Genomic DNA, 27,909 nt, shown 5'->3' with positions numbered 1-27,909 from the left:
ATGACAGTGTAACCTGAAAATTGTTTTTAGGAAAAGATACCTATTAATTTAAATATTTAAATGTTGGGACTTTTGAATTTATCCATTTTTAAAGTTTTTTCAGTTGTTATAATGGTGAGTTTAGGATGTTGGGGTGGGAAATGAGATCTTTCAATTTGCTACTGAGAAGAATAGTGAGTTAATAAAGGTTAAGCATTCTGGTTTTAAATTTTTTACAGATTTTATGTATAATGTAACAAATGATGATAAAAAGGCATGAGGGCCACCCTAAGAACAATGTAAACATCGATGTAAATTTTGAAAGTATGATTTGGAATTTAAGAAGTGATGACCAGTGGCCTTGCGGTGGGGTGTTTGATCTGAATAATTGAGGGTGAATTGGGATTATAGAATTTAACAGCTACAGATGATACGTAATTCTTCTAATTCATGGGTTTTCAGTCTGTTCTCAGAAGGTGTTTGGAGGTCAGAGGCAGTGCCTAAGAGGGCATGGGAGAGGCCATGCTCTCCGGCAGTCAGAGAAATTGGACTTTTCATTGGTTTAAAACATTTCATTGGTTTAAAAAGGAAGGTTAACCATTACAGATCTTAATTAGTCCATTGCATTTATAAATAAGAAAAGAAAGGCCAACAAAATTTAATGACTTAACTTACACTGGGTTATACAGCTGTTAGTATGGTGTCAGAAACCTGTCCCCTCCGTCTTGTTAATTCACTTGAACTATAGCTAGTGAGCCACTCCTGGGCAGTGACTCGCATAGTGTGTGATTGGTTTTGTTTTGTTATCAGTAATATTACCCTGTAAAGTAGTATCTTTTTCATGGGCTTAAACAGTATGAAATTAAATTCTGTTGTATTAATTATAATTAAAATATGATAAAATATAATTAACTATATTCTGTTAAATCCCCTGAACTTCAGTGGCTTCCATTTCATTCATTGTAAAAGCCTAGTCCTTTGAGTGGCTCGAAAATCCTCTACTCCCTTTGACTCCTGCTTTCTTTCTGCGACCTTGCCTCCCCTCACTCTCTGTCCCAGCACAAAGCTTTGCACTGTGTCCCTTGGAAACAGTAGACATAGGCCCATACTGTGGGCCCATACCAAAGGCCTTTGCATTAGTTCTTTCCTGTGCCTTCAAGTCCCTGTCTCCAGGGAGCACCATGGCTCCTTCCCTCACTTAGGTCTTTGCTCTCCCTACATCTTCTCTGTAATCCTCCAGTACCTGTTGCAGTGTCCCTTGTCACTCTCCATCCCTTTAATTTTCTCCATAGTTCTTATTTGGCATCGACATAATATAGTTAATTATATATTTGTCTAGTAGTGATTTCTTCCCCTGTAATATAAACTTTTTGGCAGAGATTTTTGTCTGTTCTGTTTATTGCTATGTTCTGCTGAGTGTGGTTTCTAGCATGTGGTAGACACTTGGTATTTGAGTGACGGAATCTGTACTTAAAAAAGAACACTTTATTCGGTCCACGCTTGATGAAGCCTCTGGAATTTTTCCTTTTTGATGGTTATTTGATTTTATGTGTTTGTTGAATTATCCGCCCTGTCCTGTTGAGGAATGAGCGGACTGCCGGATGGGAGGGACTTCATGTGTTTTGTTCATGATTCTGTGCTCAGTGCTTGGAGGTGTGTGTGGCACACAGGAGATGCTCTATTTGTTTATAATTTATGAACGAATGGATGAATTGATGAGCCGAAATAGGGTGTACTACAGTAGAAGTTACAGGCTTTTTTATTTCTATTTTTAATACAGGTAGATCAGATGAATAAAATAGTGGAAGTTCTGAATATTCCACCTGCTCATATTCTTGACCAAGCACCAAAAGCAAGAAAGTTCTTTGAGAAGTTGCCAGATGGCACTTGGAACTTAAAGAAGACCAAAGATGGAAAACGGGTAAAATAGGGATTTTTTTATTTTTTATTTTTATTTTTTTTAGCCTTTGTTATTTATTTTACTGGAGTGGTCTTTCTGTAGCTCATTTTATGTTTACTTGACATCTGTGTTTTAGTTAAACCGTTTCATTAATAACTTAGGTGTGTATTTCTTTAAAAATTGGGTATAGTTTGACCTGAGCTGTCTGTATGGACCAGTGTTTGTTTCCCGGTTAGAGTTAAGACTTCCATTTTGCAAACTCTGTGTCTGCTTTGTGAGCCAGCCGATGAAACCACTGGGCCTCGCTACAGCAGTAGAATCAGGAAGTTTGACATTTTTTCTCTCACAGTGTGGGTCTGTAATGAAGTCACAGTTAACAGTACTTCATCTGCGAGCCACAGAGGTCATAATTGCAGTACATCATCCTTTTTTTTATTATTATTCAAATTTCAGATAGGAGAAGAAGATTTTTGACTAGGCAGTTTGTGACAATGAACTGACTAGAGTCCTTGGATCGATTTCAGTGCAGGTTCTTAGCTTAGTGGCATGGATAGCAGGAATGTCACATCTCCAAAATCCTCAGCGTGAGGTTTTCAAATCATTAGGTTTGTTTTAGTAATTTTCTTTTAGCTGAGAACTTTTTTTCAGATACCTAAACGGTGTCCATTTAACAGAGTACGTGATGGTAACTTTGCATCTTGATTTAACTTCTTAAAAATAATCCTGTTTTGTAATCTAGCTTGTTGGTAGTATAAACTGAATGTACTATATAATTATCTGGTTGTATGGGATATGTACATACCAGACACCTTGGGATGATCGTTTTGCATTTTTACACTTGGGGGATTTATTTTTGCTCCATTTTTTATTTTGCCCTTGGATTTTAGCGATGCTGCCACCAGGTGTCATTTCCCGGGAACTGAAGATGATGGTTATTTGCTTTAATTCACCTTCACATAGCTGTGGAGTCTCAACTTTTAATATTGGAAGATTTTCTTTAGAATGTTTAAAATTGTATCCGTGATTGTATCTTTCACAGCTGATTTGTAACTTACTGCATCCTGCCTGATTCTCTCAAGTTCGAGGCAGTGTAATATCTGGCAGCCAGATTGTGCCTGCTCCCCTTAAGAAAGAGGTGGAAAATACTCTGCAGGTCTCCTGAATCCTTTTGCCTTTGTCCACATCACTAGCTTATCAGGCCCGGCCCCTTTCCCCTTGAACCAAAACACAGCCCTGGGAATCCTTCTTAGTTCCCCCAGCATTCGAAGTAGCTCCTACCAGTCGATTTGAGTTAGCATCGAGGATATGAAACCTCCTTTATGTTTTTTAATCTCTCAATACAGGCTACTACTTTCTCCATTTTGGAGTTTTTTTCTTCTTCTGCCAGTTTTTTCTTTTTTCTAAATAAAACACTCATCCCATCACATTCATATCTCTGTGTTCTAAAACCACAGTTAAGCCATTCTGGGCTGTAACCTATCATTTCTCCCAAATTGAGCTATAATTATTATTTTAAAAAATTAAGGAGGGGCATTTCAGAAAAGAGTAGATGGATCTTTTCCCTTTTTAAAATTGAAAGTGAGTATCTTGACCTATATTTAATACATATTAACTATAGGTTTTATGAGATTTCCCTTAGCTGTGATCAACGGCTGACTTAATTTTTAAAGTAGAAAGTAACTTTGAATTTTGCAATGACCCCCCCCCCCAAAAAATCAAATCCAGAACCGAATGATTACATTATAAAGGATATACTACGGAATTTAACCATAAGCATAAATTGAGTGCATGTGCTATCATTGGGTTTCTTTGTGCTTTTATTTTCTCAGTGATTTTATTCTTTCTTTTAATTTTTCATTTATGTTTCAAGAGCCCATTTTAGTTTCTTGGTGATGAACTCTGTATCTACTATATGTATATTTTTTTGGTGGGGAAAGTGGATGAAGAATTAAGATCTGTTTTATTAGAGTTTTTGTGCAACAACATACGCATACCTTTTGTGCTCATTTTGTTTTAACCTTATGTACAGCAATGTAACCCTGCCTAAAACAAGATACAGAATATTTCCACCACCCTAAAAGTTCTGTTTTGACCCTTTTGTCATCCCACCCCACCCACTTTCTGATTATTATCATCATAGGCTAATTTTGTCTACTTACGGGCAAAATTTTGTAATTCTAGAGTATTTATTATTTTGTTTCCTTCACTTAACAAACACTTTTTGGAAATTCATCCGTATTGTTGTGTGTTTCAAAAGTTATTTTATCACTTCGTAGTATTCTATTGAGTAAAAATACTGTAATTTATCTATATTTATCTGTCAGTGGACGTTTGGGTTGTTTTTGATTTGGACCTATTATACATAAGGGGACGGAAACATTCTTGTGTAAGTCTTTTGTACATGAGTGTTCTCATTTCCCTGGGATCACTAGAGGTAGAATTGCCAGGTCATAGGGTATATGTGTGTTCACCTTCACGAGAAAATACAGTTCTCCAAATTTTTATCATTTTACGTTCCTATAGTGTATGAGGAGGGTTCCACTTGCATGACATCCTCGCCATTTGGTATGATTGGTCTTTCTTGACGGGTCTGTATAGTGGTTTCATTTGCATTTCTCCATGGGTAATAGTATGTGCTTAGTAACCATTCGTAGTTGTTGTTGGGTGTTTTTGCAACCATCTTTCCAGTCTTTTACTCATTTATTATTGAGTTCTTTAATTATTGAGTTGTAGGAGGGTTTTTTTGTTTGTTTTCTTAACACATATAATGGATCTAAGTCCTTGGTCACATTATGTGTCAGTATTTTTTTTTTCCAGACTGGTTTATCTATTTCTTTTCTTGGTAGTATCTTTTGATGGGTGGAAAATTTTTAATATCAATGAAATCAAATTTGTCAGCTTGTTTTTATGAATAGTAGCGGTTTTTGTATCTTAAGACATCTTTGCTGTCATCCCAGCACAGAGGGTCTTCTGTGCTTTCTTTTAAAAGATTTTTTTAATCCGAGTTTTTATGGTTCGAATTCTGTGGTTCATCTGGAATTAAGTTTTGAATGTGGAATGAGGTATAGAATTTGATGTTCACATCCCCACGTCCTTACCTAAGCATTGCAGCATCATTTGTTGAATTGTTGCCTTTTTCTGTTGATCTGGGAGCTTTTGTCCGAAAAATTCATCTTTTATGTGTGGGTCTGTATTTGCACTCTGTTCTGTTGCTTTGGTTGATGAGTCCTTGAACAGTACCATAGTGCCAGTTACTGTAGCTGTGTGGTAAGTCTCAAATTCAAGTAGTATAAAGCCACCAGGTCTTGTCTTCTGTCACAAGAATTTTTTTTTTCCTATTCTCTAGGTCCTTTTTATTTACATATTAATTTAAGAATCTGCTTCTAAATTTGTATGCAAAAAATCTTGCTGGAATTTCTATTTGGATTGCATTTGAGTTCATCCAACAAGATGGACATTCTAACAGCATCGAGTCTTCCAGTCTGTGAACATTTCTTTATTTAGTCATTAATTTGTCTCAGCAGCATTTTGTGCAACAATTGCAGGCATATTTTGTATTTTAATTATTACTTTTTTGGATGCAATTTTAAGTGTCCTTTTTAAAGTATTGTCTTCTAGTTTCTCGGAGCAAATATGTGGAAATAGAACTGAGTTTTCTATGTTGACTCTATGTCCTAAAACCTTGCTGAATTTACCTATTCTAGTTTTTTGTTTGTTTTTAGATTCTATAGGAGTTTCTGTTTAATCATGTCCTCTGCAAATGAGCAATCTTGTTCTTTGACTCTGTATGCCTTTATTTATTTTTTATTTTATTGTACTGACTGGAACTTCCATATGTTGAATAGTTATGGTGAGAGCAGACATCTTTCCATGTTCCCAGTCTTGTGGGAAAACATACATTTATCCAATATTTTTAAGTATGGTACGGATTGTATATTTCTTGCAGCCCTCTATCAGGTTGAAGGAGTAGTTTCCTTTGTTTTTAGATAAGTGTTTTGCTTGTTTGTTTTTCTAAACCATTAGTGGGTTTTGAATGTTGTCACATGTTTTCTGCATCTATAGAGATGATCAAATGGTTTTTCTCCTATTATGTGGTAAAATACATTAATTAACTTTTAGAATATTAAGCTCAACCTAAGATAAACCACACTTGGCCTTGATATACTGTTTTAAGTATTGCTGGGTTTGGTTTGTCTATATTGGTAGGAAGTTTGTCATTAAATGGATTTTTGTCTAAAATTTTATATAATACCTTCATTAGATGTTGATCTCATGATTATGCTGGTCTCATAAAACTATTGGGAAGTATTCCTTCTTGATTTTTGTGAAAGAATGTGTATAAGATTGGCATTCTTTTGAAAATGTTTTAATTAATAGAGTTCATTAATGAAACTATCAGGAACTGGGGATATTCTTTGTTAGAGGGTTATTAATTCATATTTTTTATAAATATATGGCTATTCAGATTTTCTTTTTGAGTCAATTTTGGTAGGTATGTATTTCAAGAAACTTGTCCTTATCTAAGCTGTTGGCTTTGTTAGCAGAAAATTACCCATAATATCTCATTATTATCTTTGTAATTTCTTGAGGATCTGTAGTGATAGTGTCTCTTTTGTTCCTAATGTTGGTCATTTCTGTTTTCTCCCTTTTTCCCTGTTATTCTTTCTAGTGGTTTGTCACATTTACTTATCTTTTCCAACAACGAGTCTTTTGTTCTTACTGTTCTTTAGTCTTATTTCTATTTCATTGATTTTTTTTTAATTATTTCTTTTTCTTCTCCTTCCTTTAGGTTAAATTTTGCGTTTTCTAGTTTCTGAAGGAGAAGCTTAGATCATTTATTTAAAACTTTTTTCTTAACAGTATTTAAAGGCATAAATTTCCCTCTGATTACTGCTTTAGCTGCATGCAGTGACTTGTGATGTATTTTAACTCTCATTGATTTTGAAACATTTCTAATTTCCCTTGTGCTTTCTTTATTGACGCATTGTCATTTGGAATGTTGATACATAATTTCAAAATATTTGAGGATTTTCTAAACATCTTATTATTAACTGATTTCTAGTTCAGTAGCATCATGGTCAGAAAACATGATTTCACTCCTTTGTAGTTGATTCAGACTTGTTTTATGATACAGCAGGTAATCTCTCTTGGTGAATGTTCTGTCTATATTTGCAAGGAATTGTATTTTATACATTTATTTGGTATAGTCGTCTACAAATGTAGCATAGGTTGGGTTGTTTGATTTTTTTTTTTCCTATCTTTTATATCCTTACTTTGTGTGTATGTATATCTGTGGATGTTCTCCCAATGACAGAGAGGAATGTTAACCTTTAGTGATGATTTAGGAGTTGTCTTTTTTGAGGGGGTTACTATTTGTTTATTTGACAGAGAGAGACATAGCAAGAGAGGAAACACAAGCAGGGGGAGGGAGAAGCAGGCTTCCCGCCAACCAGGGAGCTCAGTGCAGGGCTCGATCCCAGGACGCTGGGATCGCGACCTGAGCTGAAGGCAGACGCTTAACAACTGAACGACCCAGGTGCTCCTAATTCTGGATTTGTCTTAATCTCCCTTTAGTTGCTTTACGTGTTTTTAAGCTCTCTTAGTCATGTGTACCCATTTACTGTTGTGGCTTTGTGGTAAATTCACTTTTTCATTATGAGGAAATGTCCCACTTTATCTCAAGTAATATTTTTCATTTTTTGTCTTCAAGTCTGATTTGTCTGATATTACTGTATCTATACCAAGTTTCTTGTTCTTCACATTCTCATAGTCTGTATTTTTCCAAACCTTTAACTTCAGATCTGCCCATACTTTTTATGTATGAAGTATGCCTCTTGTATGCACTGTTAAGTTGTCATGCCTTTTGATCCAGTCCGCTCATCTCTTTATTTCATGGTGAATTTTTAACTCGTTTAATTATTCATTAAAAACCCTGAAGTTTGGGCTTTAAAATGTTGTCTTATATGTACTCTGTTCATCTTACCTCCTTCCCCCCATTCCTTCTTTGCTGCCTTCTTTTGGGTTAATGGAATACTTTTTAGTTCTTTTATTTCATCTTCTCTCTTGAGTAGTTATTACTTGTAATTTTTATTCTTTATTTTTTTAAGATTTTATTTATTTATTTATTTGAGAGAGAGAGAGGGAGAGAGAGAGCAAGGGAGCAAGCGCATGAGTGGAGGGAGAGGGAGAAGCAGACTCCCCATTGAGCCAGCAGCCTGAGGCAGGGCTCGATCCTAGGAACCTGAGATCATGACCTGAGCTGAAGGCAGACACTTAACTGACTGAGCCACCCAGGCGTCCCTGTGTGTAATTTTTAGTATAATATGCATCTTAAACTGATCAGTTGGCATTCGTCTGATATCACTTGATAAAGCATGTAACTAACCATGTGCTTTTGCCTAACCCTCCACGTTCTGTGCACTTTCATTGTATATCACTTCTGCATATGATACAGCCCTCACAACAAACAGCTCAACTGCTTTAAATAAAAAATGACTTTTAAAGAAATTTTAGAACATACAAAGAATTAAGATAATAAGATAACCTTTTCTATTTACCTGTGCAAATCTTGATTTCCTTTCTGCAGCTTCTGTCTTCCAGCTGGTTTTATGTTCCTCCAGAACAGAACTTTGTCTAGTTTTTTTATTTCAGGGTGAATAACTTTTGGTGGTGATTTCTGTCAACAGATGTTTATGTGAAAATATCTTTACTTACCTTCTTAAGGAAGATAAGGAAATTTCTATGGATATAGAAATCTAGGTTGACATTTTAGCAAAAGAAAAAAGAAATTACAACATTGTTTAAAGATGTTACTGACATTGTTTTCTGTATTACGTTGTTTCTGAAGAGAAGCCAATAGTTTTTCTAAGCATCATTATCTGTATGTAATATGTCTCCCTCTCCCCCAGCTGATTTTGATGTTTTTTTAATTTATGTTCAATTCTTCAGTATGTTGACTCTTATGTCCCTTGGTGTAGTTTCCTTTGTATTTATTTTTTTGGAGTTTGCGGAGTTTTGGGGTCTGTGAATTGTTCTCTTTCACCAAGTTTTGAATGAATATCCTCAGACTTTGTCTTTTCAGATATTTGTTCTGCTCAGTCTTATTCGCTACTTAAATGTACGTTACAGTGAATAACGTTATCTTAGAGGTCTCTGGTTAGTTCGTTCTGTGTTATTTTTTTAGATAATTTCTTTGCTCTGTCTTCTGATTGACTGATTTTTTTTTCTTCTGCTGAGTCCCGTCTTATGTTAAAACCATTAAGTGAATTCTTTATTTCTGATACTGCATATTTTAGTTCTTATAGTTCCACTTTTTTTTTTTTTTTTAAGATTTATTTATTTGAGAGAGTGAGAAAATACATTGTGGAGTAGAGGGAGAGAAAATCTTAAGCAGACTCCATGCTGAGCGTGGAGCCCAACGTGGAGCCCAACATGGGGCCTGAGATCATGACTTGAGCCAAAACCAAGAGTCAGTCAGCGTTCAATGGACTGTCCCACGCAGGCACCCCTCTTTTCTGTTTGTTTGTTTTTTTTTTTAATGTAGTTTTCATTTCTTCTGAAATACCCTATCTATTCATACATGTCCTCCTTTTGAACTAAATTCTTTAATCTGCTTGTCATAATTATTGATAATGCCTATTTGTGAGTTCCCAGCATTTGGGTCATTTATTTATGTGGGTCTTCTTTCTATCTTTATCAATTCATTGTAGACCCATCTTGTTTAAACCTCTTGTCTCTCTTTTTTTAAATGTATGCCAGACTTTGTATTTAAGAACACTTGAGAGGGAAGTAAATCTTACTTCCTCCAGAAGGAGACCCACCTCTCATTCTGTCAGGCACTACAGTGGGACGGAGTCTGCTTCCTTTGTAGTTAAGCTGAGTCTGGGCTTCGCTTTGTCTGTTTGCTCAGCTTAGATTCTGTTCTCCATGGTGTTCATAGGTTCTGAGCCTTGTCTCTGGAAACCTGAGCGCTCTCTGTACATTACTGCCAGCAGCCCGCTCCTGTTTGTGCCTCACGCAGTCTCTGTCCATCCTGCTGCTCTGCCCCCAGCCTGGGAGTGCCCCGCGGGCTCCCCCTGGACTGGGGTCGGCAGGCCCTCGCTTGGCCTGGGGTCCTCCTCCATCCCCACAAGTTGGTTCAGAGTTGGGCTGGATTCTTACCCAGTTCTCTGGCATTTCGTAAGAAGCACCTTACGATGCTTCTTTCCCAAGAAGGGCTTTTCATTTTCTGGACTTTAGTTAATTCTGCTTTGTTTAGGCCGTGGCGTTATAACGGGTTTTTTAAAATGGAATGGTTTTGTGGCCTACCTTCCTGGCTTGTTCTTGCTTTTAGAATGAGAGCAATAGTCTCTTGCAAATTTCTACATTGTCACCAGAAGTAAAAATCCAGTGATAATATTCTGAATAAATTCAGTATTCATAGGATTTTTAAGGGTTATACTGTCATCTGTTTAAAAATTAGTTTTCAGAAAATATCAACACGTTAAGGTAATTTATTATTCAACATACTCTAAAGGGAGGCATAAATAATTCGTTTTTAATTTCTTTATCTAGTATGAGTAAGGGGCGCCTGGCTGGCTCAGTCGGTAGAGCCTGTGACTCTTGATCTTGGGATTGTGAGTTTAAGCCCCACACTGGGTGTAGAGATAACTGTTAATAAATAAAATTTTAAAAAATTTGAGTAGGTAGGTTTAAACCAGTGTAATGTAGAGCCTACTTGGTGTGATTACCACAGCTTTGGAGAGCTGCCATTGTGAAAGGAAGTGCGGCCAGGGTTGGTGGGGCATCAGGCAGAAAAGAGGTTCAGGACCACATGGCCGGAGCAGCAGCGGGCACAGCTCATTCATGTAAAGAACCAGAGAGTACAGTCTGTAGGCTCTGTGGGCTTCTGGTGTCTTAACTTGGTTTGGTTGGTTTTTAAAATCTCCAGAACTGTGAAAACCATGTGTGACTGAGGTTGTACACAAACACCTCTGAGCCCAGGCCATTGTTTGCTGAGTCCTGGGCTGCGGGATCTTTAATGTCATTTTTGATCTCAAAATTATTTTGAATTTCTCTACTATAAGTGCATCTGCGATGGTAATGTATGAAAAAATACAGAGGATCCTAACTACAAGCCTTCTTTTTAATAAGGGTCTCTTTATAATAGATTGAACTGTATTTGAAGTTATGTAGGCTTTTACATAACCATCAAATTTAGAGAAAGCCTTTTTTATCTTTCTTCTCTTTAGGAGTATAAACCACCAGGAACCCGTAAACTTCATAATATTCTCGGAGTAGAAACAGGAGGACCTGGTGGGCGTCGTGCTGGGGAATCGGGTCATACTGTAGCTGACTACTTGAAGTTCAAAGACCTCATTTTAAGGATGCTTGATTATGACCCCAAAACTCGAATTCAACCTTACTATGCCCTGCAGCACAGTTTTTTCAAGAAAACAGCTGACGAAGGCACCAATACAAGTAACAGTGTGTCCACCAGCCCCGCGATGGAGCAGTCACAGTCTTCGGGCACCACCTCTAGTACGTCTTCAAGCTCAGGTCAGTTCTCCGACCCTGGGTTAGGCTTGGGAGCTTTGACTGTTTTCTTTACAAAGTGGGGGTTATTGTAAAGTATCTTAAAAACTTGTTGACGAGATCGGGAGGAATTACTTGACCTAAATCTGTTCTCTGTAGTTAGTAAAAACAAATCCACCTGCCTCAAAGCTCCAGTACTTAATTATGCATAATAAATTCTGCATGGCAGTTGGAAACAAAACTCTTTATTAACCGAAATTTTTAATTGCTTTTTAAATAGAACTACTTTGTTCACATGCCTGAAATTTCCCCTGATGTAACCAAAACCAAAGTGGCTGATGTGGAAGAACTTAGAGAACTGGATAACTGTCTGATACGCTCTCAGACTAATAGAGCTTTTTGTGTGCGAAGCACTTTAAGTTTTAGTGTTTGAGTTCTAGAATGTATACTTGAGCAGAGTGAACTTGAGACTGACGCATGCTGTGTTGTGTGTGATTCTGAAGGTGGATCGTCGGGGACGAGCAACAGTGGGAGAGCCAGGTCAGACCCGACGCACCAGCATCGGCACAGCGGCGGGCACTTCACAGCTGCCGTCCAGGCCATGGACTGTGAGACCCACAGTCCCCAGGTGAGCTCCCAGGCCGCTCCCACCGTCCCCCGCTGTGCCCCAGCCCAGCAGTGGCAGGGGCCAAGGGCCTCTCGGATGGTTGTGTCGTTCCCTCCGAAGGGTCATGGCAGCTTCCTATTTGTAGGGGATTCGGATGTGTCTGTAACGAAAACATATCCACAGCTTGCGCTCTCGTCCTTCGGAACCTGCCAACGTTTCTTGGGTGCCTCCCAGCCGCTGCTCCGTTTGTTTTCTTCTCTCGGGTGTGTCTCCCGCACCACAGCAGCATGCGGAGCCTTACACTGGTCCAGTTTTCATTTTACATCGAACACTGTCCCTTCAGGGGTTCGGTCGCACTCCCTGGCCCGTGATCTTGCTCACAGCCCCAACTGCTCCCCGTGCTCTGCCATCGCGGACAGTCCTTGATTCCCAGGCAGTTCGCGTTTGATTTTTACCTCCCTGTTGGTTTGGTTTTGGGGTTTGTTTTTTGGGGGTTTTTTGTTGTTGTTGTTTTGTTTGTTCCTTTGTTTTTAAAATTTGTTAAAGAAGAAGCTGTAATTGATTAATTTTTATAAAAAAATGGGTGAAGCAGATGGTGGTAGTAAAATACTTACTAACTGCTCTTCAGGGTTCATTCCGAGCACCGCATTACATGTTTTATAGTGAGGCCCCTGTAGTGTTTCTTTGATGCGTGAAGCAAAACTGGGGTCGCGGTCGGCCACCCCGCATTGTGGCGGCGGGTCTGCTGCTGCTGCAGGAGCGAAGCCCGCGGGCGGACAGGCGGCACCACCGTGTTCGTGTGGCGCGGCCTCTCTGGGCCGTCCTAACCGCGCCTCGTCAGCCCGTCTTGCCCGGTCTCTTCAGTCATTGTTCCAGTTGCTGCTTCTACTCTTCTTACAAACCGCTGAGCTGCCCTCCCGGACCTCGCTCCTCGCTGCCTGAGGAGAGTCTTCGGAGGAGGCGCTCCTCACCCCGCCGGCGCGCTTGTGTGCGTCTCGCGCCTCTGCGTCTCCTCAGCGGCCGCGTCTTCCCTCCTGGCCCGGGCCGGCCCCGCCTTGAGCTCCTGCCTGCGCCGCCGCCGCCTCGCGGTTGACGGTGCCCTTTGCTCTGCCTCTGGCTCGGGGGGGGGGGCCTCTCCTCATGGGCTTGATTCTCCTTCCTGTCAGCGGCTGATCCTCCCCACGTCCCCCCCAGCTGGAGCTAAATCTTGGCCCGGCCCGTGTCTGTCCGGCCCTGCGATTTTAGGGGGCAGGGGCGAGGGGAGCTCTGTGGTACCCCCGAAGAGTTCTTCAGTCCGCTCCGCTCGGGCTGCCTCCCGCCGTTCTGCAGCGTCGGCCGGGCCCACTGCCGAGGAGGCCATGGGCGCCCCGACGCTCACCTCTCGCCGTCGGCCACCCACGCTGACAGGCCGGCTGCCGCCTGCCCTTTGAAGCACTGTCCTCCTTTTCCCTCGACAGGCCACCTCCACACACACACACACACACACACACACACACACACACACACACCTCTGGCCTTTCCCTCCTTGTCTGCTCTTCGGGGTTCTCTATTGCGGCCCCCCCCCCCCCCCCCCCGTGACTGCAGTGCCGTTCTCTTCTTTTTTCAATCTAAGATTTTATTCATTCATTTATTGGAGAGAGAGTGTTGGTGGGGGGATGGGCAGAGCAGGAGGGAGATGGACAAGCAGACCACATGCTGAGCCTGGAGCCTGATGGAGGCCTTGATCCCTTGACCTGGAGATCACGACCCAAGTGGAAACCAAGAGTCAGACGCCTGGCCGAGTGAGAGCCCCCCCCCCCCCCTCCGCCCCAGTGCGTTCTCAGGCAGGACACTCCTCCAGCTTCATTGCTCACCCAGGCCTCCATCCTGAGCCCAGAGCCTTCATTTCCGTTGACCGTAACTGTCACTTCCAAAGTCTCCCCAACAGGACACTGCAGATGCGTCGTATAAACTGCCCTGGCGCCAATCCCAGCTCCCCAGCCATGTGGGTTCTTCACACGATGGCCCGGGATTCACCCATTTGTTCCAGCCACGCACCTGGGGGCTAGGGAGCTGATTTTTGACTCGGCTATCCCTCATCCTGCAGTTGAGTCGGATAGTAAATTGAGCGGATTCTTAATATTCTAAATAGCTCTTACTCTCTTTACTTCACCCCATGGCTGGAGCCATCTCCCGCCTGTCTTACTAGAAAGAATTTTCTAACTGGTCCTGCGGCATCTGACTCCGTACGGCGTCAACACCATTCTCTTCTCCGCAGGCCTGTGAACGTCAGTAAAGCAGTGTGATGCGGCCTTTCCCTACTTTAAACCAGTGTTTGGTTTTTCTTTGCACTTGAAAGGAAATTTAGACTCTCAGGAAGAGGTCAGTGACCAGTATCGTCTGACCGCTTTCCAGGGCATTCCTTCTTCTCTTTATTTGTTCTGGTCTTACTGAATTTTTTTCCATTTTTTGGAAGACACTGTGTTCTTTCGTGTTTCACACATGTCATGTGCTCAGCCTGAACACTTTTCTTTTCTCTTTGCTGTAGTCACTACCATTTGTACTTCAGATCTTTGCCTAAATGTCAAATCTTTAGAACGACCTATCTTTTTTTTGCCCTCCAAATGCATGAAATCCCGCCCACACATTAACGTGGACCAGGAGTAACATGAGACTCTTGTCTACCTCCCACCTGTATTTCACAGGAGTCATTATTTTGCCTTATCTGCCTTAAGCCTTTCTTTATTTAACTTTTTGAATAGATGATGATACATCGTTAAAAAAAAATAAGTAAATGTAAAAGGGCATTCAGTGAAGACTTCCCTGCCACGGCCTCTAGCCACCCAGTTTCTGAACTAGTGTTATCTGGTTTTTGTATCCTTTTTGGGATATTTTACACATATCCACATACAGATCTATATTCTTAATCTTTGTACACAAAGAGTAGCATGCAATGCACACTTTTCACATCTTGAGTGTTTTTTTTCCCAGTATGTTTTACATGTATTTTTTAACCTATATTTGGAGCTCCTATATCAGTACATGGACAACTTTTTCTTCTTTCTTCTTTCTTTGTAGTCACACAGTACTCTACTGTTTAGATAGCCATAAGTCATTTCCCCAGGCCCCTGTTGATGGATAGTTAGTTAACTTTCAGTCCTTTTGACTATTACAGATGATGCTGGAGTGCTACACACCTATCACTCACACACATGCAGTGTGACTATGATAGAACCCCCTAGATGTGGAATCACAGGTCAGAGAGTGACGTGATCTGTGATTTTGTGATTTTTTTTATACCTGCTTCCAGATTGCTCTCCGTTTAGTTTTGCCCATATAGCCTTCCACTAAAAAGACGGAGAGAAGAAGGTTTGTAGAGGGAAAGTAAAGAATTCATTTTGAACCTGTCAAGAATATTCACTGTCTGGACTTTGCCAGAAAAAGTTCGCTGATCCCTGGCATAAACAGTGCTCCCATGGAAAGAAAATAGCCAGTGAAATATATGAGCTTGTTTATGGCTATGGCTTGCTAAAATTGGCAGCTTTCACAGTATAATACCTTTTCACTCAAATATATTTGGAATTTTGCATTAACACATTAAAAGTTTCAATATCCCCTTTCTCTAATTAGTGTAAATGCAAGTGTCATGGCTTTTGGTTGAAGATGAATTAAGGCTTGGACCGGTACTCTGAATAAACCCTTTAAAAATCTTCTTACAGGTGCGTCAGCAGTTTCCTGCTCCTCTTGGTTGGTCAGGCACTGAAGCTCCTACACAGGTCACTGTTGAAACTCATCCCGTTCAAGAAACAACCTTTCATGTAGCCCCTCAACAGAATGCATTGCATCATCACCATGGAAACAGTTCCCATCACCATCACCACCACCACCACCACCACCACCACCATGGACAACAAGCCTTGGGTAACCGGACCAGGCCAAGGGTCTACAATTCTCCAACGAATAGCTCCTCTACCCAGGATTCTATGGAGGTTGGCCATAGTCACCACTCCATGACATCCCTGTCTTCCTCAACTACTTCTTCCTCTACATCTTCCTCCTCTACTGGTAATCAAGGCAATCAGGCCTACCAGAATCGCCCAGTGGCTGCTAATACCTTGGACTTTGGACAGAATGGAGCTATGGACGTTAATTTAACCGTCTACTCCAATCCCCGCCAAGAGACTGGCATAGCTGGACATCCAACATACCAATTTTCTGCTAATACAGGTCCTACACATTACATGACTGAAGGACATCTGACAATGAGGCAAGGGGCTGATAGAGAAGAGTCCCCCATGACAGGAGTTTGTGTGCAACAGAGTTCTGTAGCTAGCTCGTGACTAAATTGAAACTTGAGTTTGTTTCTTGTGTGTTTTTATAGAAGTGGTGTTTTTTTCCAAAAAACAAAGTGCAAAGCTGCTTGCATCAGAAGGAGATTAACACACTGAACCGCTACAAGAGGGCAAAGCTGACTTTATTTTTTTTTTTTTTTTAACTTGAAAAGATTGCAAAGGGACAATGAAGTTTTTAAAAGAGCCATGTCCAAACCCATCGTTATGGATAGCGCAGAGGTGTCCTCTTTTTGCCTCCCCCATTTTAACTTGCCACACCCCAGTCATTAGTGGGGTTTTTTGTCTTTCTGTTCCACAAAAGTTAATGTTCAGATGTTGGTCTTGGTCATTTGCCAACTAATTTTAAAATAAAAAGGCACTGCACATAATTTGCATAAAGGGCCCCTTGAGGGTGTTTCTTTTTCCTTTTTGTTTTTTCCTCTTTTTTTTTTTTTTTTTTTTTTTCTTCCCCTCATTTGTTTTGTTTTGGGTAGGGCGGGGGGTGGGAAATTTGGGTTTTTAAGTCCTCTAAACACACTTGGGCACAGAAATGCAGTACTGTAAGGAAGAGGGACCTCCAGCTTACACAAACATCACCTTCAGCTGTATGGAAGGGACGGTTGTATTGGAGCTTGTAAGGCACAGTAAGCATGCTAAGTGGCGGGGATCAGCACTCTCCTGTCTGAACCTACTGAGGAGCAAAGCAGCAATTACATGGGATCCTGTGGGTCTCCTGTTGTAGAGGCCACAGTAAGATAGTAATGGAACATGACCGGTCTCCTAACCAAGGTGCACTGAGAAGCAATCAACGGGTCAGTTGTGGCCAGTCCTGGGGAGGTCTGAGTGGTGGTCTTTGGGATAACCTTTGGCCTTATGGATTTGGACTCGAAATTAGAAGAGCCTACCATTTCAGATGCAATCACTTTTGGACATGCTTTTGCAGACAGTCCTTAATGCTGAAAACACAGAGAATGGGTAATTCAAGAGGCCTTTCTTTTAAAATAGACTTTTGTGACCCACTAATTGTAAGGTATTGCAAGGTCACTTTGCGTGTGTCATATAGTTGACTTCCTTATTGGTTGAAGGTCACAGAAGTAGTGGTTTGCTTTGATGGAAATAGCTACAGCTGTGTCCCTTCTGCTTTTTACTTTTTTTTTTCCTTTTTCTTTCTTTCTTTCTTTCTTTTTTTTTTTTTTTTTTTTTTTGCTTTTTTCCTCGGCACGTGGTATCTCCACCATTTCTTCTGCACAAAGATGTCTTCTGTTCATCCTGAACATTTTAAAAAAAAATGCAGAATTTTATGTGACTGCTTTTTTGCCTCACAATTATGCTGTGAATTTTACAAAAATTTATTTTCTTTTTTGATAATTTATTGTACCAAAGCTGTTTTTATAGCACATAGATGTCTGTAACCAATAATGTAGCAGTTCTGCACTTTGACACAAGGTGTAACTAGACCATTTTTAAATGTCAGTTGAAAATTATGGCTGTACTATTGCTTAAACAGAACTGGAACTGTCGTTGAATCCATAGCCAATACATCTACAGCAATCTGTGTACTGAGCATAATAGATTGACATCTAATTCCAGACTACAACATCTGTTACATTCTAAATGTGTTCAGGCTTCTGAAGGTAAAGGGACACTGGATCCAGAAGCTATGGAACCAGCAGTTGATTCTTGTATTCCTGATTAACCTACTTGTAAACTTGAAAGCAAGACCTCGATTGCACCAACAGGTCCAGAATACGAGCACGAGTAAAGCAGAACTCTCATGCATGACCTGAAGTGAACAGGCTGGTGTTTAACAGGTGCCTAGTTTTGAGATTATGCTGCCTTAATGTAACACAGTCTGGCAGTTGCTAAATTTGTGTTCCCATTTTAAATTGACCAATTTTAGGGTGTTATACTTTTGAGCGGTTGAATTGGGAGAATGAAGATAAGTAATTTATCTGTCCAGGATCAAAAGAAGCCTAGGAAAGAAGCAGTAATCTACCTCTGCCGATAACCCTGTTCAAAACAACTCAGCAGAACACCACATTACTTTTTATTGGTCAATTCCATGTGGCTGACTAGGTCAATTTTTTCTGAACAAAAGCAGGTTTTTATATGTAAACAGTGACAAAAGAAAGGCTTAAAACGATGTGAATGTGAATGGAAACTTGGAAATACCCGTTTTTATAATCCACAAATTTTTTTTTGTTGTTAATCAGGAAATCCATATTTTGTAATTAAATGTCAAGCCTGTGGATGATTTTTGAACTTGGTAGTTCATAAAGGTTTACAGTGAATAAAAGGATACCATCTTGAGTATAGCAATATCAAAAGGAATCAGTAGTTACTGCTGTTTAGGAATATAAGGGGAAGATACTCTTTGGGTCAGGTCATTTTTTTCTGTGCTGGTTGCCACATCTTAGCAAGCACCAAAAAAACAAAAGCAGTTTTTAAACCGCTACTTACATAAAGGAAATCATAAAATCCAATGCTTCTGCATACTGTGTTATGTTACAGTCCAGTTTTGTGTGCTTTACTACACGGTTTGGTTACAGGACTTCTGTGCATTGTAAAACATAAACAGCATGGAAAAGGTTAAATACCTGTGTGCAGATTGTAAGATCTGGTCCGGACTTGCTGTGTATATTGTAACGTTAAATGAAAAGAACCCCCCTTTGTATCATAGTCATGCGGTCTTATGTATGATAAACAGTTGAATAATTTGTCCTCAGACTCTTTACTATGCTTTTTTAAAATTAAGAAAAATGTAAACATAGTAAAAATCTTCCTATGCAATTAACCTGGTTCAAGTAATGGTCTGGTAGGTATATTGAGTGTAAATTCAGTCAGAGGTGTGAAAAGGAAAATAGTATTTACGTTGACCTAGGTAGGCGTCCCAGATCTCGGGAGGTCAAGATTGGAGGGCTTGATTTTGATCGTTTTGATTTTAAGATGGATTCTCTTTGTGAGTGATTAACTATATTCAGTTTCTCTCTGATTCCAAGTGCTAATAGTTTGTAGTGTTCAGAATGGCTGTGAGGGTTCAGTGGTTTTCTCTTTGTGGCTTTGACCTGCTGGAAAGCAAGAGGAAATACGTCTTGTTCCTCCTTGCCCAGATCCGCGTATGGGGGCGAGTCAGGGACTTTGTTGTACAGAGTCTGAAACTCTTGCCACAGCGCATACATGTCTGATCTAAAGTCTTCTCTTTTTATAAACTAATCTGTAAGTGTGTATTAAGGTACCTATCAAGAAGGCCAAAAAAAACCTTACTTAAAATTTTAATTCCGATTCTGTAGAATGCAGGTTGGTCCCACAGAGTTAGACTTCACATGTAAGAAAGAAAAACTTTGGTTTTTTCTTAGGCTATGAGCTTGCTTACTTAGGTAAGTGGCACATTTTGTTTGTATGGTGTCAGATTTCAAAAAACCCTAGGCTTATTTTGGTAAGTGTTAGAACTCTGCAAAAAAATCATTATGGCTGTGGTCATTCTAGAAGGAGCGCAGGATGCCTGCGGAGTTTGCCCCCGTGCCCTCCTTTCCAGCTCCTGTGTTGTTAACTTCCTGGTAAAAATAAGTCCTACAATAGGGAAGTACAGAAACTACAAAGATGAGACAGCAAATGCCCGGTTTCTTCCAGGTCCCCCAGTTTCCTTTTGGCCTTTGCGTTGTTCAGTCTCCGAGTACAAGCTCAGTACTCATTTTTATATCCGTTCTTGTCGTGGTGACCATGACTAATAGGCTGGCTTTCTGCCATATATAAAGATCATTTGAGATTTTAAGATTAAGGCTGGGGGTAACACTGACTTTGGTATATTGAGACCATGTTTAGATTTCATAGAATGCTCCTTGGGATAGTGGGTAGCCCAGCACTGAGAAGCCTTCAGTGTCAGAGTAGAGCAGACAGTCTCATTTTCTTAATCTGGGATCTCTTTCCCTACACTTAATTTTCTAGGGTGAGAATACACATGGAGTCATTTTTAGGAGAAAGAACAAGAAAAAAAAGCCTAAGAAAATAGCTTATTTTATTCTTCATTGTCCCTCTACTGATAGCAGCTCCCTGTCGGTGTATCCACCAGAGTCGTCCTCGGGTCATCTGGCCTTCACCCTCTACTGATAGTTCTTACGTATTTAAACATAGTGTTCAAAGCACTAGGTATTTTTGAGCCAGACTCAGTGAGTAAGGTAAGTGGACCATCGGGGGAGGGGGGTGGGTGGTGTGTGTGTGTGTGTGTGTGTGTGGCTGGCTGGCGTTATGGACACCCATGGTCCCAGGTTCGAGTTGCTTGAGCAAAGAACCCGGGATGTTCTTCATAACTTTTGGAGAGCACAAGTTATGTGTTATCATTAATTTTTTCCCGATTTTTTACCCTAATCATATTCAAAGGACAAAAAGCTATTTCCCCAACAAAAACATTCAGATTTAAGCACACGCATGATAACCAGGTATGAGTATCCCGTGCTTTCCAAATGTTTGCCTTTGCTTTCGTAAGATAGACATTAGTAAGGTATTAGCTGCTTTTAAGAGTGAAAATCCTCTTGCGATTTCTTGCATTCAGTGAGAACAAGTGCCGATGTAAGTCTTGGGCCACTCGGGCTTATGGAAGCTTTCAGAAAATGCTCTATTTTTAGATAGCGGCAACCTGTACTGGATGCCGCAGGTTTCTGTATGCGGTCTCTTATGGTTGCCCGCTGTGAGAGTATGTCCTTTTATTAAAAATTTAGTGGGGTGTGTGAATTTCAGCTTTGGCCTGTCGTGAATTGCCTGCCTTCCACGGTAGAACCTGGGAACACTGCTTCAGGGCAGCGCCGAGGCACACACAAACCTTCCGCAGACTTCCCTTTGCTGTCACCAGGCATGGCATGTCCAGGCTCACCTGGGTTCGGAGGAGTGGAGTGCCAGAGCAGGAATCATCCTAGCTAATAAAATGCATTTGTTAAATGGGGAGGTAAAATAACGGGAAAGTTGCTGGTGGAGGACGGAGGAAATGGGGGTGGGGCCTGGACATCACGTTTTTAAGGCAGCTCTGCAGGGGCTCCTGCGTGATTCAGGGCAGGAAGATGCATGTGGCTCATCTTGAGTCTGAACACAAGCTTTGTATAGTTTATTTATTTGAAGTTTTTATACACAGATGTTAACATATAATTGAACAAGGTAAAATACATAAGTGAACAATTGAAATTCACAACTTATACTGTATTCATTATAAAATATTACAAACAAGCCCCCCAAGAGAGGCAGAAATTACCAGCTGTAAGTATATAAAACTTGTACAGTTTGTGTCTTTTGTCATCTTCCCTTTTCGAAGTGGGTTGATGTAGCATCTTGGTAGCTCTCAGAGGTCCCCTGAGAACGACAGGTGCTGAGCTTCCCAATAGCGGGCCTGGGACCTGGTCCTCAGTGTCTCAGCCTCTCAAACAGTGGAGGGCTTCTCAGGGCACTGGTCTGAGCGAGCAAACGTCTGGCAAGGCTCCGTGATGCAGCGGCTGTGGTTTTCCGCTCTAGAATTGGGGTCTTATCCTGGGCCAGTCCCTTTACTGGGAATAACTTGTATCCACTAGAAGGGACTCAAGGCAGGTGTCAGTGAGCTGACCAACAGATCTTAGTACAATATGGGGAGCACTCCGTCAATACAGTCTGTGACTAAATGTAGAGCCTGAGTCTGCAGCATGAATGAATCTGCGTTTTCTGTATGAATCCAGCGGACGCCGTGGGAAACAAGGTGAGTACAGTGTTTTCTGTGAATGATTAAACAGGATTATTTTTCAGTTTGCAGTTTGTAACAGGATGCGAACTTTACTACTTAAAATTGCTACTTCCATCTATTTTAGAATTTTGAGGTCTGTTTTGTAGTTCGCTTTGATACAACTTATGATAATTTAAATGTTTTATAAAGGATGACTTAAGTAGAATTTTTCTCTGCAATTGAAAGGAGGCTGTTCGGAGGAGTAACCAGGGGATGGCACTGTGGTTGACCTGGCCCTCCCGAGTCCCAGTAGCCCGGTAATATTGGGGCAGCTTTCAGAATGTACTTGGTTATAATCCACACTTCGAAAGCATTAAGGAGCTAGCAGCTGCTGTGTTTTGCTTTTTAATTTACTTTGCTGCTCTGTTGCTGCTACGCTGCTATGTATGCCAGCCCAGGGGCCCTCGGCCTGATCTCTTTTCCATTCCCAGGGGATCCTCCTTTCCTTGGAGCGAACAGGACAAATTTCTTAGGGCTTTTTTTGGCCCGTTCATCTGCGCTAGAATATACAGGACTGACGTTCCCTCACGGGGACATGTGCATTACATGGGCCGTGGCTTTGGGAAAAAAAATGAAAATGATCTAATAAAGGATCTAAGTGTTCCCCTGAGGTAGATAAAAATTCTTTTGGGAGGTGCCGTCAGTACCCCCCACCCCCCAGCACGCACCTGAAATTCAGGTAACAGCCTTCCACTCGTGAGTCCAAGCCCGCTGCCTCCGAGCCTCCGGGCAGCGCTCCCGCTTCGGCCTGCCCCGTCCGCCCGAGCTGCACTGGGCCCGGCCGCAGGAGTCCCGCACGGGCCGCGCGCCCCTGGGGTGCCTTTGGGCCCGGCCCAGTCCCATCCTCCGGTCTGGTCTCGGAGCTTCGCTGTTTGCAGGCTGCTTACACGGCGCTCGTCGCTGCCCGCGGCCGCGCGCTCCTAGGTCTTCCCCCTCGGGCCGGCGGCCTTCGCAGAGACCGGCTTTCCGGAAGGCGCCTCCCGCCCATCGCGCAGTGGCCGAGGAGATTCAAGCCGAGGCCTTCCTGTGTGGATACTTGCCACCGACCGGCCTCCCCAGCCCAGCCCTGCAGACGCGAGCTCTGCTCCCTTCGCTCTGGGGCCGAGCGGCGACTGGGTACAAGGAGCAAGGCCGCGCTCTCCTTTACTTGTGGGGTTAAGACCATGAACTTGAAATACCTACCCTACTTCCTGCAGAAGAAGTGGTGAATCCTGGACGCAGTTTAAACATGGAAAAGCCCTACTCTGAAGAGAAAGAACATTGCGGGGGATCTTGGGGCTGCTGATATAAGGACTACGGAAGACGAGAATGCCTGCCCCGTGCGAGGCGCTTAGCTGTGTCCTAGGACTGACACCAGCCTGTATATCACCGTTTGGTTTTGGGGGTAGGGGCAGGTAGTTGGTGAATAACCCCAAATAAGCCCAGTGTATTCTGGTGTGGGGACAGATAGGAGTTTTCCTGAGGAACTGAGGCTTCAGTGCTGGTGGGAATGTTCTAGAATCTAGAAGAAGGCAACAACATGTTCAAAGCCTGGTGTAACGAGAAACCAGAAGGCCTTGTCAATGTAAGTTTCTAAGTGGTTAGGGTTTACTTATTTGGAGGAAGAGTTGATTGATCTTAGGGATTGATTGGATAGACTGAGAAGTGGTGCAGAGGACCCGGGCTTCTTCCAGCTTTCAGCCTGGGCAAGTTTGCAGATGGTCCTGTGCTGATTGTGCAACCAGGGGCCCTCAGGCAGGAGCAGGTGTGCCAGCTGCCTGTGCATTCAGATACAGGACGTGGAGTGTGGAGGGCTTAAGGGCATCTAAGTGAAGAAGGTCCAGTGGGTAATTGCCTAGAAGGAAATGGGTTGAAGGTAGGGAAGTCGGGCCTGGGGCTGATAGGCCTGGGAGCTTCTCAGGCAGGTAATTGTGATAAGGTGATGGATAGGGGGCTGAAAGCAGAGCCTGGGCACCTCAACACGAGCAGCCTATCTGTTCCCTAAATGAACCCCATCATGGCTTCCTTGACCCTCGGTGTCTCTCGGAGGGTAGAGATATCCACTCTGGGTGGTCTGGGACTGGCAACATCAGCCTCAGAATCTCAGGTCCCGCCCACATTCAGAATCTGCGTCTGAACAAGACCTGGGCAGTGCATAGGTGTGATCAAGTTTGAGAAGCACTGGTCAGCATCACCCTTTACATTTGAGAAAACCTAAGAGGTTAAGCAACTTGAGTTCAAGAGTCCACAACTGGTCAGCGACTGGCCTCTAATGCAGCCTGCTTTCAGCTCTCTATGCTGACCCTGACTTTTGAGATCACCTAGCACAACTGACAGCTGGATGGACCCCTAGACGCAGAGTTGTGGGGGAGACTAATTTCAAAGAATATAGATTTTCAGCTTAGGGGCTCAAGTGTGCTTAGTTATTTAAGAATGACTGCATTGTTGTCCTGTTGAGCCACTGTGGTGCCTAAAGAGTTTTTATTTTTATTTATTTTTTTTAAGAGTTTTTATTTTGACAGGCTTTTCGTGAATTTGGAAGTGAGCTGATATATCTCTGATTTTTTTTTTTTTTTCATTTCACTGGGCAACTAAAATAGCTTCCAGGAGGCTCTGACAAATCCAGCAGAGACCGTGTTGCTTCCTCTTCCTCTCCCTTCTCCCCTCCCCTTTTCTCTAGGTCATTTTCTTCCCTTCTAGTTTACAAGGTTCAAGAATTCCTACCCCAACAGCAGCTGCAGGGATGTTGTGATGAAACGCTGGGTAGCACTTTGCAGCAACTGATTATCGCATGTGGCATTCAGTCCCCCTCGTCTTCTCCTGTTGTCCCCCCAACTCCATGCCCCACAGTTACTCTCCATCCAGATGCACTGTAGTTAGACACTTTCCATGTGAGAGAGGGCCCCGGGGCCATAGCACTGGACCAATAGGTTGGGAGGCCCTCTAGGACTTGGAACAAAGGTAAAAATAGGGACAGAATGGAAGAGAAATAGATGCATTGTGTTCTAGGGATTGCCAGGAAGCTTCACTTGTCTCCCTGAAACCTCTCAGCTTGCTTTCACGCTGCTGTTACCTGCATTTGTTTGTTAGCAGCAGCAAACCCTGGGCACATCCTTCCACAGTGATGGGCCCTTTAGGGGCCATCTAGAGCTCTAGAAGGGCAGGGCTGACTGACCCCTGCTTCATAGATGGAATTGTCATAGATGACATATCATTGTCATTGTCCATTGTCATAGATGACATATCAACAAATCACAGCCACTCATCTGTGTGTGTGTGTGTGTGTGTGCACGCGTGCGTGCTTCTGCGTGTGTGACCCATCCAGCCAAGAATGGTTTGTACACTTCAAATAGTTGAAAAACATCACAGGACACCTGGGTGGCTCAGTCAGTTAAGCATCTGACTCTTGATTTCAGCTCTGGTCATGATCTCAGGTCCATGAGATTGAGCATGTCCAGCTCTGTGCTGGGCATGAAGCCTGCTTATGATTCTCTCTCTCCCTTTCCTTCTGCCCTCTGCCCGCCCCCACAAATAAATATAAATAAATAAGGTTGAAAAACATCAAATGAATATTTTATGATGTGAAAATTTTATGAAATTTAAATTTCCGTATCTATAAATGAAGTGTGTATTGGAATACCATCACATTCTTTAAAATTTGCACATTGTTCTGTGGTTGCTTTTGGGCTACAATGGCAGAGTTGAATAGGTGCCATAGAGAGCTGTGTGGCACGTCGTTCTGCTGCGTGGTGGACCACAAATGGCTGCAACTCTGTCATAGTTCAGCAGCATCTGAGTGCCACACGTATGACTGTGCCTCTGTGTCGTACTCTTTATCGCCCGTGTCCACCCATCACGTCAACACAAGAAAGGAGGACAGGAGATTTCGGGTCTCTCTGTGCTTCTCCAGCGTGGTGGGGGGTGGATTATTTCGTCACCAAATTAGGTGATAGCATGCAGTGATGTCACAGCTGTCATAGAGTACCATCGATGTTGGCCTTCTCCATCTAAACCTGCACTGGAATATTCCTAACAATAAAGCGATGGCCAGAAAAATTAGAAAATTTAAAATTGAATATCTAATCACAGAATTTCTTCACACAAATAAAGGAAAATGTTGCTACAAGCAAAGTAGGTTTCTGATGGGCTTATCTGTTAGCCGAACACGGAAACCACTGTCCTGGGGTGATTTCATGAAGTCAAGTGTGATGAAGCAGCTGTAGAAATCTGCCCAGAGAAAGTCAGTTTGTTTAGGACTGTCAGTCTCTCACTGACAGCTGCTGCTCCAGGTGTTGAGGGGATTATGAGCAACATCAAGTGTCCATTAACAAACCAAGCAAGTGATTTTGAGTGGTTGTCCCTTACTGTTGTTACAAGAGTTGACCTATGTCATGTGTGTAGTTCAGACATTTGATGAGTCTGTGCCAAGCCAGGAACTACTGACGACTTCAGCTGTCAATACTCTGCGGAAGAACCACAGGCAGAAGTGCTTTCAAAGTTGAGAGAAGGGATTCAGTACAACCTGAAGTGGAAACCGCTAGGATGTGTCACAGTTGATGTTGGAAAAAATACGTGTGAAATAGAAAAGGCTTACTAGGCCAAACACACAGAGCTTGTAATAACATCAGGTGTTAGAGCCTATGGCTATTTACTGCATCGTTTAAGTCAACAGGTATTTTGTGGAAAAACATTTGACTCATGTTACTGAGCCAATATTTTCAACAGTGAACTCTGTTTGCTGCTGTGGACTCAACCATCAACAGGTCCATGAATTTTTTTCATCAGCAACAGTAACTGAATATCCTGACGTGGTCTATCCCACAGCAGTTCAGTGGTGTAGTCCGTGGTCAAGTTTAATTTCAATTTTTGAGCTTTGGACCAAGACTGAACTTTTTCTGAATGAGAAGAACTGACCTCAAAACCCCAAAAGGCTTTGGAAATTCATTTTGACTGAGACTTCATTTCTCAATGAATTCTATCTAAAATCACCAGGCAAAACAAGGTTTATATGTGGAATTCCTACTGTGGTAGACTCATTTCAACAGGAACTAGTGTTGGAATCACAACTATCAGTAGACTGCATCATTACACGTCTGGTGTTGGGAAGATAACACAAGAACCAAGAGTTCCATTCTCACCCATGTTTGCAGCAGATGTGGTATCTGGGCTCAAACTGCAGTTCAAGAAGTGTTTTATAGCCCTTGAGGCAAATCCCAAAGAACTCTCTGTATTGCCACATCCACTCAACGTCAATGGAGGATCTCCCACCCAACCTTCAGTTGGGATTAACCTGTTACGAGGCAAACTTTCTTAGAAAAATCTAATCAAACTCCATAAATGCCTTTCAAGTGGTAAACAAGCTCATCTGAAAATCCTGTGCTTATGGCTTGATACCAGTCTTGTGAAGTATCTATCCCCGTGAAGACTTTTTCAAAGACGAAATCTGCAAAACCTTACTATAGATCAGCATTAACAGAAACGCGGGCAATTGATTTGGACAACAGGCAACTCTAGCTTTAACCTCAATTCAGTGAAATGTTGTCGCCCCCAAATTAAGTTTATTCTCAGGGCACCTGGATGGTGCAGTTGGTTGATTGTCTGACTCTTGATTTCAGGTCACGTCATGCTCTCAGGGTCGTGGGAATGAGCCCCGAGTTGTGCTCTGCGCTCAGCATGGAGCTTCCTCGAGGATTCTCTCCCACGCTCCCTTTGTCCCCACCCCTAGACTTGTTTGCTTTCTCTCTCATTAGTAGACCTGTATTTTTTTTTAATTTACCTAATTATTATTATATTTGAATTTCACCAATTAAAGTTTTTTCTTTTATGATATAAATCCACAGTATCCTAGATTGTTGCCTCTTGGCCAAGAAAACCAAAACATTTT

The 27,909-nt window shown here is 41.9% G+C and overlaps 1 protein-coding gene across 26 annotated transcripts in view; it reads left to right on the top strand.

Annotated features, from left to right (window-relative positions):
• The window catches only part of DYRK1A (dual specificity tyrosine phosphorylation regulated kinase 1A), a 145,970-nt gene extending 126,934 nt beyond the window's left edge, over positions 1–19,036 (top strand). For all 26 annotated transcript variants that reach the window (XM_082722226.1, XM_082722241.1, XM_082722246.1 and 23 more), the window contains 4 exons: positions 1,760–1,900; positions 11,110–11,416; positions 11,896–12,020; positions 15,698–19,036. In XM_082722226.1, the coding sequence (XP_082578352.1) occupies positions 1,760–1,900; positions 11,110–11,416; positions 11,896–12,020; positions 15,698–16,318 (1,194 nt within the window). In that variant the 3' untranslated portion in view covers positions 16,319–19,036. The remainder of the gene's footprint in view (positions 1–1,759; positions 1,901–11,109; positions 11,417–11,895; positions 12,021–15,697) is intronic.
• Positions 19,037–27,909: the final 8,873 nt, after the last annotated feature.

The sequence above is a fragment of the Mustela nivalis genome, assembly GCF_964662115.1.
Source record: "Mustela nivalis genome assembly, chromosome: 1".
In the NCBI taxonomy this organism is placed as follows: domain Eukaryota; kingdom Metazoa; phylum Chordata; class Mammalia; order Carnivora; family Mustelidae; genus Mustela; species Mustela nivalis.
The sequence above is the reverse complement of the archived record's forward strand: the minus strand, read 5'-3'. Positions and strand labels throughout refer to the sequence as shown.